At 38.6% G+C, this 18,377-nt stretch overlaps 1 protein-coding gene across 1 annotated transcript in view; it reads right to left on the bottom strand.

Annotated features, from left to right (window-relative positions):
• Window positions 1-218: 218 nt before the first annotated feature.
• PIGN (phosphatidylinositol glycan anchor biosynthesis class N) overlaps window positions 219-18,377 on the bottom strand; it is an 85,192-nt gene continuing 67,033 nt past the window's right edge. Inside the window, exons 28-30 of the mRNA XM_006205732.4 lie at window positions 16,353-16,395; window positions 14,189-14,241; window positions 219-515 (exon numbers count right to left, since the gene is read on the bottom strand). Coding sequence (XP_006205794.2) covers window positions 392-515; window positions 14,189-14,241; window positions 16,353-16,395 — 220 coding nt within the window. The 3' untranslated portion in view covers window positions 219-391. The remainder of the gene's footprint in view (window positions 516-14,188; window positions 14,242-16,352; window positions 16,396-18,377) is intronic.

The following is an 18,377-nucleotide window of genomic DNA, read 5'->3' as shown; positions in this document are numbered from 1 at the left end:
GCACACTGACTCTGGATGCGATCAGTACTGCCCTCCCAGGAGCACGTTCTCCTTTGCATATAATACAGGAAGCTGTACAGCTGGGGACCAGACTGTTACAGGTGCTCTGAAACATCAGGGAGAGGAGCTGCCAACTAAAGGGGAAAATTTAAAATGGTGAATGCTTTACTACGCTTTTCCACAGCCATAACCACTATTTCACACATGCAAAACCTGAAGAAAGTGGAAGCTCCTTTATTCCAGATAACCTGTAAATGCAGAATTCCCCATACTTTCCTTTATGTGAGCAGAATATGTTATACATCAATATCCATCTTCTTAGTGAATCCCTGGTAAGATTTTAGCTTAAAAGGGGAATGGATCTGGATGCTGAATGGTGGCTTTGTCAACATCATATGAGGTGGCTTTTGGATCTGCCATAGAGTCTGAGTTTCTTTGTCGTGAGCAGCTGTGCCAGGCCATTGAGAAACACCAGAAAGATGGTCATGGAGATGACGATCACAAAGTGGCTGATGCTACAGAAGGAGAAGAAGAAACATGTTACAGGCAGAGAGAACACGTGAGGGAAAGTGTAAGATTCCTCTAAATAATGCTTCTAAATGCAGAGGTGACCCTTGAACAACTCAGGAACTGCAGCGCCAACCCTCTGAGCAGTTGAGAAGCCGCTTATACCTTTATGTCGACCCTCTGCATCCAAGGTTCCTAAGTATGTGTGGTTTGGCACTGACGGATTCAACCAAGCACAGATCTTGAAGTACTGCAGCATTTACCGTTGAGAAACATCCACATACAAGTGGACCTGAGCAGTTCAAACCCCTGTTCAAGGGTCAACCATGTATATAAAATACACAGAATTACAAAGAATATCAATGATTTTGAAAGATATCAAAATATTTTAAAAAACCAAATTTGTTGCATAAGTAGTGATGAACATAAATCACATTTTGAGATCCCTCCAACAACTATAATGTGATAGAAAACTGTCTGATTGGTATTAGCAGTGTCTGTGTCTTTGTCACCAGTAGAAACTGGATTTCAAAATCTAGCTTTTAGGAAAATAAAGATAATTTCCCCTCTCAGATTCTTATACCCTCTGAATAATATCCACAGACTCCCCAGGATGACCCTAAGTTAAGTATTTTAGAGCACGTCATCCACATTTCGACGTAAGTCAAAAATACTCTGACAAAACCACCAGCCACAAAGAAAGAAAAATGTTACCTAAACTCAAATTCAGTGAAGTGAAAGTTTTAGTCAAAGAATCTAAACAAAAGAAAAAGGACACCTCTCTCTATTAATCTCAGAGTCAAAGCTACTATCTCCTAGCCTTTGGGAAAAAGATAAACGAATACTATTAAAATTACTTATCCCAGTTCCCATCTATCAGCAATAGTAAATGTTTAGGTTTTCTTCTGAGACACTGTAATTGTATTGTCTACACAGAACAAGGCTTGATAAATTTAGAAATTCGGAAAGAAATTTACGATATAGATCTGACAAATGTACAACAAAGGAGAGGCTTCCACGGTGATACTAACAGTTTTGCCCAAGCTAAGCTATGGTGCAGATCGGCAAGTTACTTATTTACAATGCCTATCAGAGTTACATTTAACTATCTAATGTCATAACAGATTCAGATGTTTTACACCTTCTATAAAGGGAAGGGGAATGTTTTAGCAGGCCTATAACCAAGCTGGCTTGATGAAGAGGGGGTCTTATTTTCTCCTCTTTCCTCTCCTCTACCCCCAGCAAACAGGAGTCCTGGTGCAACTTTAACTCCCCAAGAATGGCCCCCAGGACAAGCCCCAGGGAACTTGTTTTAGGACATCTGGGACGGTGACTGTTGGGTGCCTGCGTGCAAAACAGGGCGATCATCTAGGGGGAAAAGCGGCCTGCAGGTCTTCCTCTCACCTTCTCAATAACTCCAATCCAAATTGCTGGGTGTAGGCCAACCTAAGCAAAGCCTCAGTGTGCTATCAGGTAACTGCCCACAGGCAAGGCCCCTCAAGGCCAGGAAAGAAAGGCCTTCTATTCTACACAGATATTATTTATTTATTTTTGGTATAGTTACAAGTCTTTTTTATGTGGGGGGAGAGGGTAGTAATTAGGTTTATTTATTTAATTTTTTTTTTTTTTAAGTGGAGGTACTGGGGATTGAACCCAGGACCTCATGCATGCTAAGCATGCACTTCAATTGTAAACCTCCAATTGTAAAGCTTTACAGTTTGATAAGATTTTCTTTGGAAAGATACTGATTAGGACATTCTTATTTAGAATTTTTCTCTAGGTTCATTGGTTCATCTAAAAAAAGTAAATCTGAAATAGAAAAGAAGAGTTGGCTAATTAGAAAATAAGAATTAGAACTAGTTATGTTAGAAATCCAGTTCTGGGCTAGGGTAGACTCCTGGCTAAAAAGAAAACAGTAACATTAGATCCTTAATTGCTAGACAAATATTAACATTAAGGTAAGACTGAAACATAAAGTAAGCATAATTCTGATATCAGAATCAATCATCAGAACCCTGGGAGGGAACAGAAAGCCTGTATACACTAAAGATAAAACTCATGACTGTTGTGGCTGGGCTCACTTTAATTTTATGGACACAAATGAGATAAATCTCATGAATGCCTCAATTCTGACTGCACACTTAAATTATTTTTCTCAGTCTCCAAGTTAAACCATTTCATGTCCTTTCTTCTTCTCAAAGTTCTATCACCTTCCTCCCCTCTCAGTAGATGATGTTGCTTATGGAGGAAATTTTACTGAGAGCCAAGACAGGACTTCTCTTCTTGCCCCAAACCTGCTAACGCAGACATATCTATGTCCATTTTTCTTCCTGCATCTGATCCTGTTGGAAACAAGCCCTTCCACTTCCATTTTGGATCCTGTTCCAACTTTCCTATAAAAGGACTTTACTTTTGCAACTATCCCCCCTTTCTCTCATATCACCAATTTTCCCTTCTCTACAGTGAGCATAACTTTCACCACACAGGTGTGATTTCTCTCATCCTAAAAACAAATGAAAAACCCTTCAAGATCCCAGGGCTTCCTCTAACACCATCCTAATTTACAGCATTTTAAATCTGATATGTAAAATCCAGCTCTTAATTTCCCAAATCTACCTTCATCAAACTCACTCTTCCTAGAGCCTTCTCCATCTCTGGAAATGGCTTTACCATTCACTTAGTTACTCAAGATAGAAAAACCTAGAAATCAGCCTTGATTCTTATCTTTTCTTCTCCCCGCACATCAACTCCATTAACAAATTCTACTTACCTCTCTTTCAAAATGCTTCCTAAATCTCACCTCTTGACAACATTCTGAATTCTGCCCCAGTCCAAGCTGCCATCTTCTCTAGTTTAGGATACTGCAAGAGTCTCTTAACCAATCTTCGTCTTCCCTCTCTTGATCCCTCAATATGTTCTCCAAATGGTGGCCAGAGTGTAGTTTCAAAATGTAAAGCATATCAAATACTTCCCTGCTCAAGAGTCTAATGCTTTGCCTTACACTTGGAATAAATTCCTAATTCCTTACAATGACCTTCAAAGCCATAGGTGATGTCAGCTGTCTTTCTGAACTCTTTCTCTACTATATTTCCCCTCACACCATTCTCCTCACAATAACCTTCATGTTTTCAAAAGTATTTAATGACACTGAGAAATGGTTGTTAAAGAAAGTCAACTTAAAAAAAAAAACCCAACCCTGTACATGTTTGCATATAAATTAAGCCTAAAAGGATATACATCAACCTGTTGGACAGAGGTCAACTCTGAGATAATGAATTATGGGTGACTTCTTATTTTTTCTACATGTTTTCAGTATTTTCTATAAGCAGCTTGCAATACATTTCTATTTATGTGTACAAATTATGGTAGGTTTAGCCATAGAACTCTAAGGCTAATTCCATTATTACCACAGAAATCTTCAACTATATCCCATTTCCATTTCTCTCAGGACATTTCAAAATCTGCAATGGTCCTTGGGATCAAAAGCCTCAGTCCAATAAGCTGGATATAATGGCCACAATGTCTTCATGCTATAAGACTGTTTATTCCCCAGCCAGGGGGAGTGGAGTTTGGAGTCAGAGGTGAGATAAGTGAGGAGATTCAAACTGCCCAATTTAGAACTTTGAGGATCAAATCTAGAACTGCCCAATCTGACCTCGCTTCCATGGGAGACCAGGCAAGGTGGTCAGAAGGCAGGGAGATGAAGGAAAGCCATGAGAGCTGTAAAAGATTACACAACACAAAGGATACAAAGAATGTGGCATAGCCTTATAGTGGGGCACTACTCAGCAATGAAAAGGAACAAAGTACTGGTACCTCCTATAATATAAAGGAATGCCACAGACAGCACACCAGCTGGAAGAAACCAGATGTAAAAGACTACATATTATATGATTCCATTTACTGAAACGTCCAGAACTGGCAAATCTGTAGACAGAAAGCCGATTAGTGGCTCCCAGCAGCTGGGTATGGGAATGAGATAGATTGGAATTAGGCACGGGGGAGTTTTCAAGGCAATGGAAATATTGAAAAACTAGATTGTGGTGATGGTTGTACAACTTTATAAATCTGCTGAAAATCACTGAACTGATTTAAATCATTTAAAACCTTAAAATGGGTGAATTTTATGGTATGTAAATTATACCTCAATAAAGCTGTTAAAAAATAAAGATTATATTCTAGCAGATTTATTTTCTGCTGAATTTTGCTATCACTTTTGGCCTTTTGTCACTTTTAATCTTTTTAAAAACTTTAAAACGTTAAATATGACAATCTCTAACAAACCAAGTTTTGTAAAATCAGAAAGTACGTGACCCATCCTCAAATTTAGTGACAGTCTATTTATAAAAGGTATTCTATACATCACTCAGCTCCTTACAGTAGCCTGAAATCATGGACTCTTGGCTCATTTAAGCTGACATCACTAGCAGGGAACAGTTCTGAGCTCATCATCCTCATGCAATTGAGTCTAAGGCATTCAGTTTGTGATATTTTCCATCAATCAAGTCTTGGCGTCATCTCAGCATAGCAGAGTTAAAGGAGTATCAAATTTCAACTTGAAATGAGTTCAGCTGTTCTCACTCTCTCCCCCTGACTATTCTGACATCATTTAAATCAGCAATTCTCAAGGTGTAGATACAAGATGCTAGAGGAACAGGGTCTGTGTGTGTGGAGGGGCATACAGAATCACCAGGCAGGCCTGTTCAGCCTGTACCATGGGTGATAAAAGGCTGATTACACTTCTCAATTAGGATAATGGACAATCGATTTTAATAAAGCTTAGTATTCACTGTCAACAGATACTTCATGGCACTTACTAATTACATTTAGGAGGATATTAAAATATTACTGAACTTAATGATAAGTTTGCACTATACCTAAAGAGAAGTGATACTTCAGTTGTCCTTTGTATGTTAATAAGGAATAACAATAGTGCATGTAGGAAACAATTACTGTTCAAAAGAACACCACTATCAAATCAAACTACAGTTCAAACTGATGATGCCGACTATTCACCTCTTATCAAATACATTTAGAACATAAATTTAAATATGTTTTTGTACTTATGAAAATTACCTCAAAGGAATTTTTTTCTCTAGTTTAAAAAATGCACTTCTCTTAGAATGCCATATAGAAAGCAATATTCTGTAAAATTCACGGCCTGCTATAAATGAAGAAACAGTGTAAAAGATCAAAAGAAGAAAATACTAAATTATAGCTCTGTTGGCCCCACTCAGCCTCATGGCCTGGGAACGATGTTTCTCACATGGCTGTTGAAAAACACACCCAATGCCCAAGGTTCTCCAGAGACTCACAAACTTATACCCACAGTTTCAGTTGACTATACTGACCTGAGTGTATTCCTTTAAGAGTCTCAATTTAATTCTGGTAAAATTTGCTCCCAAGATGCACTGTCAATATATCGGACTCTACTTATAAACAGACACACTGACACATGCCCTAGCAATGCAATCTTTATTTTCAAAGAAACCATTATTTATTAACCTGAAACTAATAGGTGAGGAATCTCTCCAACCCATCTTGAAAACTCACTGCAGTCATGACCACACTATAAACATCACAGATATATTCAGAGGGTGATTAGCTTCTAATCTTCTCTCCAATTCTGGAACAGAGCTCACCGTTTCTGTACTTACAAAGCAATAAAATAGTGAGGACAAACGGACAACATTCCATTCCTGTGAATAACAGGTATGAAACGGCTGAAGTTATTAACTGTATTAGTAACACAAAGGGTTTTAGAAATAAAATTTGTTGCAAAGGGAAACCACTGCAGGAGCACAATTCAGATAACCCTGGTTCCCACTGAAGGAACTCCGCCAGTAAGTGTAATAACATCTGCAACATGACAGAGAACATCTTGGCTTTTCAAATATATATTCACATAGGAATAACTAGAAAACCAAAACTTAAAGGCAACTTTCTCATTAAAAAAAAAACACAGGAAAAAGAATAATGATGTTTTGATATGTGAACCCTATTATATGGTGCTTTAGTTTTGAATCTTGAAGTGTATTTTTCCCCACTATCCAAGCCTTTTGCTGGCAATCAATTGGATGCTTCTGAAGATGCATGAGCCACTGTCTCCCCATTAGACCTGTTCCACGTGGTTCACTGCGGCAGTGTACACTATGACTGCTGTATGGGATGCAGAGGAAAGATCTGAGAATTCTAGCTCATCAACAAGAGCGGCAGCAGCAATAAAAACATCATCTTGCAGCATCAATTGGGGCAATTCCATTTAGGAAGCCTAATTCCACTAACTCAGATTTAATTTTGTTTCTCCATCCCAAACCCTTCCACCTCCCTGCCCCCTCCCCTATCATCTTCCTTTCTTCAGTGGGCATCTTTTGAAAGATACAATACGAGGCAAAGAAGACAGAGCAGAGCAAGGAGATATTTCAGCAGGAATGACCAGGAGAGGATGCGGGGAACTTATGTAGGGATAGTTTAATGCTCTCGCCTGATGACTAGAACTGAGCTCTTAAATTCCCTATGATATCTGCCTTTGAGAAATCTCTCAAAGTAAGCATCCCGCTCAACCTATGGGAGTTAGACCCGTGATGATGAAACACTGGGACTGACGTAAACTGAAGTTTAACATAACTTAACGAGATACGCCTTTATCCTCTTGCCATCCACTTTAGATTTTTAATACTGTATAGATGAGGATGTAACAATTACATCAGGACAACAAGCATAAACCAGAACTGCTCCAGGTAAACCTAGACATATGATCACCAAATGTGTATGGCAGCTCCCTTTAAAAAAAATGCTGTTACCACAAAATATTTCTACAGCACTTAATTAATTAAGTATATAATATTTTAATATGTATCATAAATGAACTATACTACTGAAACATGGAGTTAACATCCTTTTCTCATTGCTAGTGCTACAGAGTAGGGGTCATTGATGCACTTTCAGCCTATGAGTGCTAATGCACCATTCTATTTCCCTTGGTTTGAATGATGCTCACTGTCTGTTTTATGCTTCATAAAAGTCTCATTTTTTGCTATTATTTTGTACTCTGATGAACACCTTATTCCCATGACGGTTGCATAAAGGAATACAAGGAATAGGCCTGGAGCTACCACACATGTGCCAAGAAGAACGTCATGCTGGATATTAAATTCAAGTTTTGCAATGGATCAAAGCCTCTTTTAAAAATGATCAAGAAAGCACAGGTAACAAAAATAAAAATAGATAAACTGGACTACGTCAAAATTAAAAAATTCTGTGCAAAAGACACAATCAACAGAGAGAAAAAGCAACTTACAGAAAGGGAGAAAATATTTGCAAATCATATATCTGATAAGGGGTTAATGTCTAAAATATACAAAGAATTCCTGCAGTTCAACAATAAAAAAAACAAATGACCCAATTTAAAAATGGGCAAAGGACTTGCCTAGACATTTCCCCAAAGAAGACATACAAATGGCCAACAAGCACATGAAAAATACTCAACATCATTAATCATTAGGGAGATGCAAATCAAAACTATAAAGAGATACACTTCACACCCATCAGGGTGGCTCCTATCAAAAAAACCGGATAACGAGAGCTAGTGAGGATGTGGAGAAATTGGAAGCCTTTTGCAGTATTGGTAGAAATGTAAAATGGTACAACTGCTATGAAAAACATTATGGTGATTCCTCAAAGATCAAATAATAGAGCTACCATATGATCCAGCAATCTGACTTCTCAGTACATATCTCAAAGAACTGAAAGCAGGGACTCAAATAGGTAATGAATAACCATGTTATAGTAGGATGATTCACAATAGCCAAAAGGTGAAAGCAACCTAAGTGCCCATTGATGGATGAATGGATAGACAAAGTGTGATATATACATACAATGGAATATTATTCAGCCTTCAAAAGGAAAGGAATTCTGATACATGCTACAATGTGGATGAAGCTTGAGGACATTATGCTAGGTGAAATTAGCTAGTTACAAAAGAACAAATACTGAGTGATTCCATTTATATGAGGTACCCAGAGTAGCTAAATTCATAGACTGAAAGTAGCATAGTGGTTGCCAGGGGCAGAGAGAAGGGAAAATTGGGAGTTGTTTTTTAAATGGGTATAGAGTTTCAGTTATGCAAGATGAAGCAGCTCTGGAGGTTGGCTATGCAACAATGTGAATATACTTAATAAAACTGAACAGTACACTTAAAGATGGTTAAGATGGTATGTTTATGTTATGTATGCATTACTATAATTTTTTAAAAGGAAAGGAAAAAATTATCAAGGAAAAAGTAACGGTTGGCTATCTGGACTTGGTGCAAAGAACTGTGACATAGTAAGGGGTCCTGCAACATCACTGCAGTCTGGGAGGACTGACTTTGAAGAGAGAAGGGAAAAATTATGCTTGGAAGTACAGAATAACTTCAGGGGATCAAAAGAGAATTGAAGCCAGGCTGTTAACGTTATGACACCAGGAACACCCAAGGACAATGCTGGAACCACCTGATGGTGCTGGTATAATTAGAGCTTCCATTTCCAGACACATATTCTACTCCACCTTTCACTCCACGGAATGAACTTGTATAAAAAAAGGCAGCCAAGATTCCTAACTCCTAGGCAATGATTCACTTGGGAAGGTAACACCTAAAATATTAAAGCTTCAGTAGAACCAAAGAACATGGCTCCTCACTTATAAGCCAGCAGAATGTACATTGTAGCTTTGTATTCTAGGTTTCCCAAATTAAGGTTCCTGAAGGCTATTTTCTAGAAATTTCTTTATCCAAAACCTATGGTTTCTGAAATTATTTATCACACTCCGCATACATACGCATTGGGCTTTTCCACCTCTAAGCTTTGCACATAACCATTCTGCCTGTCGGGAACACTCTTCCCAAACCTCTCAGTCCCCTAAATGGAACTGTACTCTTCATTCAGGCTCAGCTCAAATGCTGACCTCGCACAATGCTTTCTCAGTCACTGAGGCTGGAAGCGAAGCGGCCTCCGTGCTGTGTTCACGTGGCCCTTCACCACATGCTGCCCTGCGTAACAGCTGCTGTCTTACAACCCTGCATGCAGGGGCCATGTGCCAGAGTCATATGCATGCACACTTTATGCATAGTGAGTGCTCACTATATTTTTTTTTCTGAAGAAGTGATCTATATAGTGAAAGTATATACAATGCAAAAAAATGAAACTAAGGTATGCTATGTTATTGTGAAAGTCTTTCAGAGCCAGTTTCTTCCTCTGTAAAGTAGAAATAATTATATTTTCTTCACATCGTTGTTGTGAAACTTAATGAAGTAACATATGTGCAACTCTTAATACACTGAAATGCAATAAATGGCATTTTAATACTAATTATTATATCAATATAATACCTGTCTCAGTAATTCTTAACTTTCCTCATTTGCTACTTAATTTAATCTGACCTTCTCCCAGATTTGGGTATAAGTTTTTCTGTGGCAAAACAATCCAATCCTCCAAATAGTTTCTGGAAACTTCCAGTGATCCCAGAGGGAGCGGGATAAACATGTTTGCATTAAATTACTTAAAACAGTTCAACATAACATTTCTAAAGAAAGACATTTCAGAATTTTCCAGAGAAAAATGGTGACTATCCTCAAACAAGCAACATGAAAGGTTGTGAAAGAGAGAAAATAATTTTTGGACAAAGAAGGAGGCAGGACTTCCTGAGTAGATCCAGGGCTGATGCCAGTAGGTGGAAAACAAAAAACTGAAAGGGGTTTTCTTTTTCTCTCTCTCTTTCCCTGCCTCCGTTTTTCCCCCCTTTCTTTTCCTTCTCTTTTTCTTTTTCTTCTTTGTGATGAAACAGTGTATTATTAGAGAGGGAAAAAAAAGAAAAGGTAAGTTGAGGGGCTGGGGTTGAGGGGAGCATTCTGCCAATTAAGTTTTCAATGAAAGACTGAAGGTGACAGAAAGGAGACGGGAAAAACCATGTTGAGTGGAATGGGCTCCGTGATGAACTGACAAGAGATGAATGACTCCATTTAGACGGATGAATGAGAGGGCAGAAGGTCTGTAATTAGAAAGACAGGCTTGGAGTCGTCGCTCAGCATGCACTTGTTGAATGAAAGCATAAAAGACTAAGTCGGTAAGTGGGGGAAAAGGCCCTGGATTCAGGGATCCACTGGGGAAAAGAAATCTTCTCGACTGGAGTCCTGAGTATAAGGTAATCAAGGTCAGCAAAGTGATGCAGCTGAGGACAATGTCTGTTCAGGGCCTTGCTTATGGGTATCTTGCTGCATCATCACGTCCTTGAATCTGCCCTTGACTCTCAACAGCTCTAGCAAAAGTCCTTCTAGGGCACATGCACAAACACAGCCTCAGAATTTTAGCAGCATCACAATACTACAGCCTATCTCTAACCGTATCTTCTAACTCTCCCAGCAACAGGCTTCTTTATGTCACAAGGTTTTTCTCTCAACCACCAATGTGAGACTCACTCTCTGACATAAACAAGCAGCCGCTTGGCCAGCCGTGCGGCTTGGCTGCGTGCGCCAGGCTGTGTGGTGCCTGTCTGCTAGCAGCTGCGTGCCCCGCGACAGCCCGGCCCTCGCAGAAAGTTGCCTCCTACCTCTCGGTGTTTTCTCTTTGAGGACCTGACTCTGCTCTGTACATCTAACAAATCCCTCTGACCTAAAATGCCCTTACTCTTGACTCATTCCCTCCTAGTCAATATTTCTTTCTCCTGTGAATCCTCAATTTATATTATCCAAAACTTTGCAGTGAATCATTCTTTGCAACAATCACAAAGATTGGATTAGTCATAAAGCCACTCTTTAAAAAGAGGCTATTAGAATTACAAAAACAAAGACTTTGGGGAATTCTCTTTAAGGAGAGGCAGTGAGGGGCAGTGGGAAGGAACACAGTGGTACAACTGTGGCACCAAAGTTCTGCCTCCCTGACCTGCTCAGCCAGTCACAGGCTCTGTGACATGAGCAAGCTGCAATCTCCTTAGGGCCACAGTGTCCTAATGAGGCAGCAAATCTATCTGTTGTGGAAAATAATATCTACTTCACAGTGCTGTGATAAAGATCCCAGTACACAATGTGTTGGAAGAGCCTGTAAACACGGCAGCACAACACAAATGCTGGTTACTGGTGGGAGAGCTGTGACTGGAGGCAAGCCTTTGACTGACATACCGAGCCTCCAACTCAAGTTTGAGTTTGTCTTGCTTTGCCTTTTACAGAATGTAAATGGATTCCCTGGTCTCTGAACTGCCAGTATCGTCTTTCAGGGCCCAAATCTCAAATAACCCACTGCTGGGTACGTGGACTCTGTGTTGCAACACCCAGCCTTGCTCCAATCTTGTGGGTACTGGTCACTCCCTACTCTGGGAATGGCCTTACTCCATGTGGGCCCAGTGCTGGCCTCAGACCCCAGCTTTGACAAAGGGTGAGCAGAACTAGAACAGTCATGCCTTCCAACTGTAATTTCACTCCTCACACAGCTCATGAGTGAAATGAGAGGATAATAAAATCTTGGAGAGGGGTACAAGGGTACTCTTGTGTGCTCACTGCCCGTATTTCTCCTCGCCTTTCCAATTAAGCTTGAAGCTTTTCATCCCCAGTAACTTACTTGGCATACAGCTGGCCATCAGTATTTGCCCATTTGAATTCAGATCATGGGTACTTCAAAATGTTTTGTGTTTGATGCATGTTATTACTGCTAATAACAATGAAATTTGTACTTTGAAGAAAAGAATTGCCAAGTAAAGATAAAACTCAAGCTAATCAGAGAAAATCAAATCCTTACTCTGTGTAATATAAATTAATTCTGCTGTGAAGACATTAATGATGCACATCTTTATGTGAAAATTATATCCTCTTCATCCCTTGGCACTTCTTTAGAGCCAAAACCAACATAGATTTCTCCCATCAAAAAAGTCTCACACCCAAGTTCCTGGCAGCATTAGTCACTATAGCCAAAAGGTGGAAGCAACCCAAGTGTCCACTGATGGATAAATGGATAAACAAAGTGTGCTCTATACACACAATGGAATATTATTCAGCCCTAAAAAATAAGGAAATTCTGACATATGCTATAACACGGATAAACCTTGAATACATTGTGCTAAGTGAAATAAGTCAGTCAGAAAAGTATAATTTCATCTATGTGAAGTATCTTAGAGTAGTTAAATACATGGAAACAGAAAGTAAATGGTGTTTGCCAGGGTCGCTGGGGGGATGGGAGTTTTTTGTAAGATGTAAAGCATTAAGGAACTGATGGTAACAGTTGCACAACAATGTGAATGTCCTTAACGCCACTGAATTGTACACTTAAAAACAGTTAAGATGGTAAATTTTATATTATGTATATATTGCCATGGTTAAAAATAAAATAAAATAAAATAAAAAGTCTCACACACAAAAATGCTATATTTTGTCAGAACAGTTTCCAAACAAAATTCCAACCTAGGTTTAAAATGAAAATAAATTCATCAAATTGCAGAGAGAGTGAGGAGAGGTATGTCAAATACAAGAAACACTACGAAGGATAAAAAAAATAGAACTGCAGGATAATATCAATAATAACCACCTCCATTTATTGGCACCTGTTTGATGCCAGGCACTGTGCTAAATGCTACACATGGCTTAATTCACTCAACAACGACTACAAGACACAAGGGAGAGATTAGAAACATTGAGTCATTTGCCGATGGTCTCACAGCAAAAGAATGGCAGGAACAGATCAGTCCCAGGAGCTCTGGTCCAAAGACCATGCTGTGACCTACGATCTGCCTGGACATTTTGGGACCAGAGGGCTGGTGAAAAGGACACATTTAAACTTTCCCTAAACTTCAAACTTGAGAGACTAATGAAATAAAACTAATGATCTATGGAGTACCTTTTATGTGCCCAGCACACATGGAATGACAGAGAGTCAATCAGACGTCTGTTGAGGGAGGCGGACGTTTATATAAATAGTAAGGCAGTGCAAGCCTGAGCTGCCTGACGGGTGGGAACAGAGGGGAGGGTGTCTCCCAGTATCTCACCCAAACCCACACAATTCCTGGCAACACAAGGTGCTGAATAAATATTGACTACGTGAAATAAAATTAGTCTCTAAAAATGTATTCTGTCTCTGAATGCATTTGAAAACAAAAAGGCAAAAGGATCAACTTTGCTTTCTTCCCCTTAAAGAGAAGACATTTAACAGATTATGGCAATCACTGACATTCAAATCAAAATAAAGAGGAAAGATTGTTCAGATTATACTTTAAATAACAATGTTACAGGCATTACATGTTAAATTGTTGCCACAATGAAGAGTCTAGGAGGTATATAATGACTAATATAAACCACCACCTAAAATTCACACTGCAACTTGAATAGTTTCATTGTCCTAAAGAGAGATGGAGAGATTATGAGAACACAGATTCTGGGGTGATCTTCTCTGAAACCCCGATTTAAGCAGTTTCTCGTGCACCTTCCTGTTGTCCTGCAGTGCTCTCAGGCTTAACATCTGTCCCCGCATCATCCCAAGAAAACACTTGAAAATGTGTTAATGTCAACAACTGGAGAGAGGGGTCTCACCTCCAGAGGCTTAAAATAATTGCTACTAATAACTATGTTTACTTCAAAAATCAAATCGGCACCTTCTATGCTAAGATACCAAGTTACTTTTTTTATGGCACTCTTACAGAATTCTATGTGAATATATTAATTTACCTTGTTCCAATATCAAGCCAGCTGCCATAATCTTTGACCAAGAAGAAAAAATGCTGTAAAAATAAGACACAATACAGCTCCATTAAAAGCAAAGCCTATACATATTTGGTCTAAAAACAATGTAGTTTTAGGATTATGTCTTTCAGATTTCTGATTCCTCAGGACCACCATCTGACTGGAATCAATAAGAATATGCCCTTTACTGAAATTTTTGCTTGGACTAAGATGAGCAATAGTCCAAAAGGCAGAAATAGCATTACCATTCAATTCTATAAACACAAAAGTGACATTTGTGAATAACTAGAAAGAAAACCCAGCCAACTTTAATAAAAGACACTAAATAACACCAAAGGCCTCAGTGAAAGGAGGCCATGCCATCTATTCAACAACAAATATTTACTGATGGCCTACTATGTGCTAACCACTGGCGATTAGCACATAGTAGGATTCTGTGTTACATCCTGGAGATAAACTCTTTCAGAAGATTTATGATTGTCATATTATCAGATGTGTGTGTGTGTGTGTGTGTGTGTGTGTGACGAGTCTTATCATCAGAAATACAGGCAAGAATAGGAGCACCAAGGAAGGGATACATTCCCCAACTTGGTACAAGGGAATGCTGCCCCAATAAAAAGTCTAAAAATCTAAGTGACAAGCCAGAGTCAGATGAAAGGGGAGGTTGGGGAGATCTAAGGAGAAGTATGTTTCCGACAGAGGGAATGATCTGTATAAACATCGAGAGTCCGTAGAGCTTGGCAGGTCCAAGGTGAGGCTGGGGAAGAGAGAACAAGGAGGGAGAGGTGAGACAGGATGCCAGTCAGGGAAGCAGAAGTTGGACCACACATGGCTCTCTAAGTTCATTTCAGCAGTCTGACTCTTCATATAAAATTAATCAGAGAATTTAAACTCCCTTCTATTAACATGTCTTTGCCTATTTGCCACTTTGTGAGCAAAACTGAAAGCTGATTTGTTCTAACGTTATGTGTAGTCAATTTCAGAAATACATGCAGTTCAATCCAGCATAAAAATGCTCTCATCCGAATCAAGTGACTAGGAATCTGATTTGGGAAGATACCCTAATAGCTGTCTCTTGTCACTTCTAGCCTAAGATGCTGTGTCATGAAAAATTAACCTTACCTAAAGAGAGGTCTGGCCTTTGCCTTCAGCTACTAGGAGGTGATTACCATGTCCTTGGAATAACCTGCCTGATGGAGGCATTCTGCCTGGGGGACCTTAGCCACTGGACAGCCTAATAATGTGATTTATGTTCAGGGCTTCGGGCCGTGTGTTATCAGTTCTACCTCTAGAAGGACTGGAGATTAAAGATCAGTCATGGGAACAGTATGTGATTGAGCCCCAATAAAAAGTCCATCAAGGCTCTAGTGAGCCTGGCTGGCAGCACTCCATGCACACTGTCACACATCAGTGCCGGCAGAGTGCTGCTGTCCTGACTCCACAGGGAGTGAACAGCCAGAGCTCCACATCTGCACCCCTCCTGGGCTCTGCCCTCTGCATCTCTTCATTGGCTGATTTTGGTCTGTATCCTTTCCCTGTAACAATCCACACTTGTGAAGGTAACAATCTTCAGTAGGTTCTGTGAGTCCATCCAGTGAATTATCAAACCTGGGGGTAGTTTTGGGAACCCCCCCGAACCTGCAGGTATAAAATAAGTTCTTCTATTTATTAATACACTAGAACTCATCATTAGAGCTATCATCTTGGTAATATCTTCCCATTTCAGAAACTCTATTTCCTCTTTCTTTCCTTCCCTCCCTCCCCTCTCTTTTTTCCTTTCTTTTTCAATCTGAGAAGCAGCTCAAAAATCAACGTTTCAAGTAAGAAAATGGTGTATTACCTAAATCTAAAGTTAGCTTTTTCTGTTAACTTGCTGTGCAAGTTACATTTCAGACAAAATGCACCATAGAAGACTAGAAAATGACAGATTCTGATAAATCAAGTAAAAAGGCTTTTGACACCTTAAGAAGAGCACTCTAACTGCATCATAAGTCATATAAAAAGAAAGCAATTAATGTGTAAATTATGTCACCACTTATAACTCAGTATCTAAATATTTCATATAGAGAAATGCATTCATATTTCACTTGGTTAACTCAGTACTTAGCTTCTCAATCTTATTTATATTGAATATCCAATAATATCTTACCAAAGCCATAATGTCTGATGTGATGATAACCATGAGAAAAAGACTGGAAAAAAATAAAGAAAAAAATACATGTAATACAACAGGCATATTTTAAAAGCACATTAAAATCAAAATGAGAATAATCAAATAACCTAATATTTTGTTATTAGTATTTTTGCTTCTGAAAATAAATACTACATTTGACAAAAGCACTTTCACATTACCATGGGCTACTGTCTCACAGTGATGGACTGGACTTCAAAAATGTTATTTAACACTTTGAATATTTATTTCAATGGTATAAAAGGAACATGAATTATAATTTTTAATTAAACATTTTATTTTAGATAATTCTAGACTCACATGCAATTTCAAGAAGTGATATAGAGGGGTTCCATGTGCCCTTTGCCTAGTTCCCCCCTACCCCCGCTAATATCTTACAAAACTATAATACAGTATCACAGCCAAGATACTGGCCTTGATACAGTCAAGATACAGAATGTTTCCACCATCACAAGGATTCTTCATGACACTCTTTTATAGCCACATTTACCCTCCTCTCACCCCCTAAACCCCAGTTCCTAACCCCTGAAAACCACTAATCTGTTCTCTTTTTCTATAATTTTGTCATTTCAAGACCATTGTATAAGTAGAATCATCTATATAACTCTCTGTAATCTTTTGGGATTGCCTTTTTTCACTCAGCACAATTCCCTTGAGATTCATCCAAGGTTCTGTATGTATCAACCATTTGTTCCTTTTTATTGCTGAGTAGTGCTCCATTGTATGGATATACCACAGTTTGCTTAACCATTCAAGCACTGAAGGACATCAGGGTGGTTTCCAGTTTGTGGTTGTTACAAATAAAGCTGCTATAAACATCTGCACACAGTTTTCTGTGCATTTCTCTAGGAAAAATATCCACGTGCAATTGCTGGATCATGTTGCATGTTCAGTTTCATAAGAAACTGTAAAACTCTTTTCAGAGTAGTGGTACTACTTTACAGTCTCATCAGCAATGTATGAGAGCAATTCCTCTGCATCCTCACCAGCATTTGGTGATGCCACTATTTTTTATTTTAGCTATTTTGATTGTCATATAATATGTCTCTGTGGTTTTAATACGCATTTCCTTAATGGCTAATGATGAACATCTTTTCATCCTTTTTTTGCCATCTGTATACCATCTGCAGGTCTCTTGCTCATTTTCCAATTGAACTGTTAGTTTTTCAGTGTTGAATTTTAAGAGTTCTTTATATATTCTAGACAGGAGTTCTTTGTCAGATATGTGGTTTGTAAATATCTTCTCCCAATATATAGCTTGCCTTTTCACTCTTTTAACAGCTTTCAATTTTGATGAAGTCTAACTAAATCAGTTATTTCCTTGTATGGATCTTGGTTTTTGGTATCAAGTCTAATTCTTTTCCTAGCCCAAATTCCAAGGATTTTGTATTTCTTTCTAAAAGTTTAAATCTGTGATCCACTTTGAGTCAATTTTTATATAAGATGTGAGGTTTTGGTCAAGGTTTATGGCTTCTTTTTAAGAAATCACTTTTTCTAACTATAGGTTTGAAATATAGACATGTAAGTCAGACTGATCAGATCGTACAGAATGATTAGCATTCAAAACAAATCTGATAAAACAGACATATAATAAAGTAGGGTAATCTGATTAAGAATTTGTAGAGAATGCAATTGTCACCCAGGACAACATTCTATCCAAAGCATGAATTCCCATAGTAACATCCCAATGAAGACTTTGTCAAGCAGTAGCTTCAGTGGTTCCAGAATCAGAATCTACTTCATTTTAGACAGCTCCAATTACTACAGTTTTTTTCCTTCTTTCAATCATAATCAGTGAAACAAAAATTCCACCCTATAAATCCAGTTCTTCTGGAGCAAAAGAAAAAGAATAAACACAATTTAAATGCAATAGACCTTAAAATATCTCTTTTAAAGTTTTGCTTGCTGCTTTTAAATGTTGTTTTCCTAAAGCAAATTATTTTATTGTATGACAGAGATGATGTTCTGGAAATCTTCTGAATA

Source organism: Vicugna pacos, chromosome 30 (genome assembly GCF_048564905.1).
Source record: "Vicugna pacos chromosome 30, VicPac4, whole genome shotgun sequence".
Taxonomy (NCBI): domain Eukaryota; kingdom Metazoa; phylum Chordata; class Mammalia; order Artiodactyla; family Camelidae; genus Vicugna; species Vicugna pacos.
This window is presented reverse-complemented; position numbering and strand designations above follow the sequence as displayed.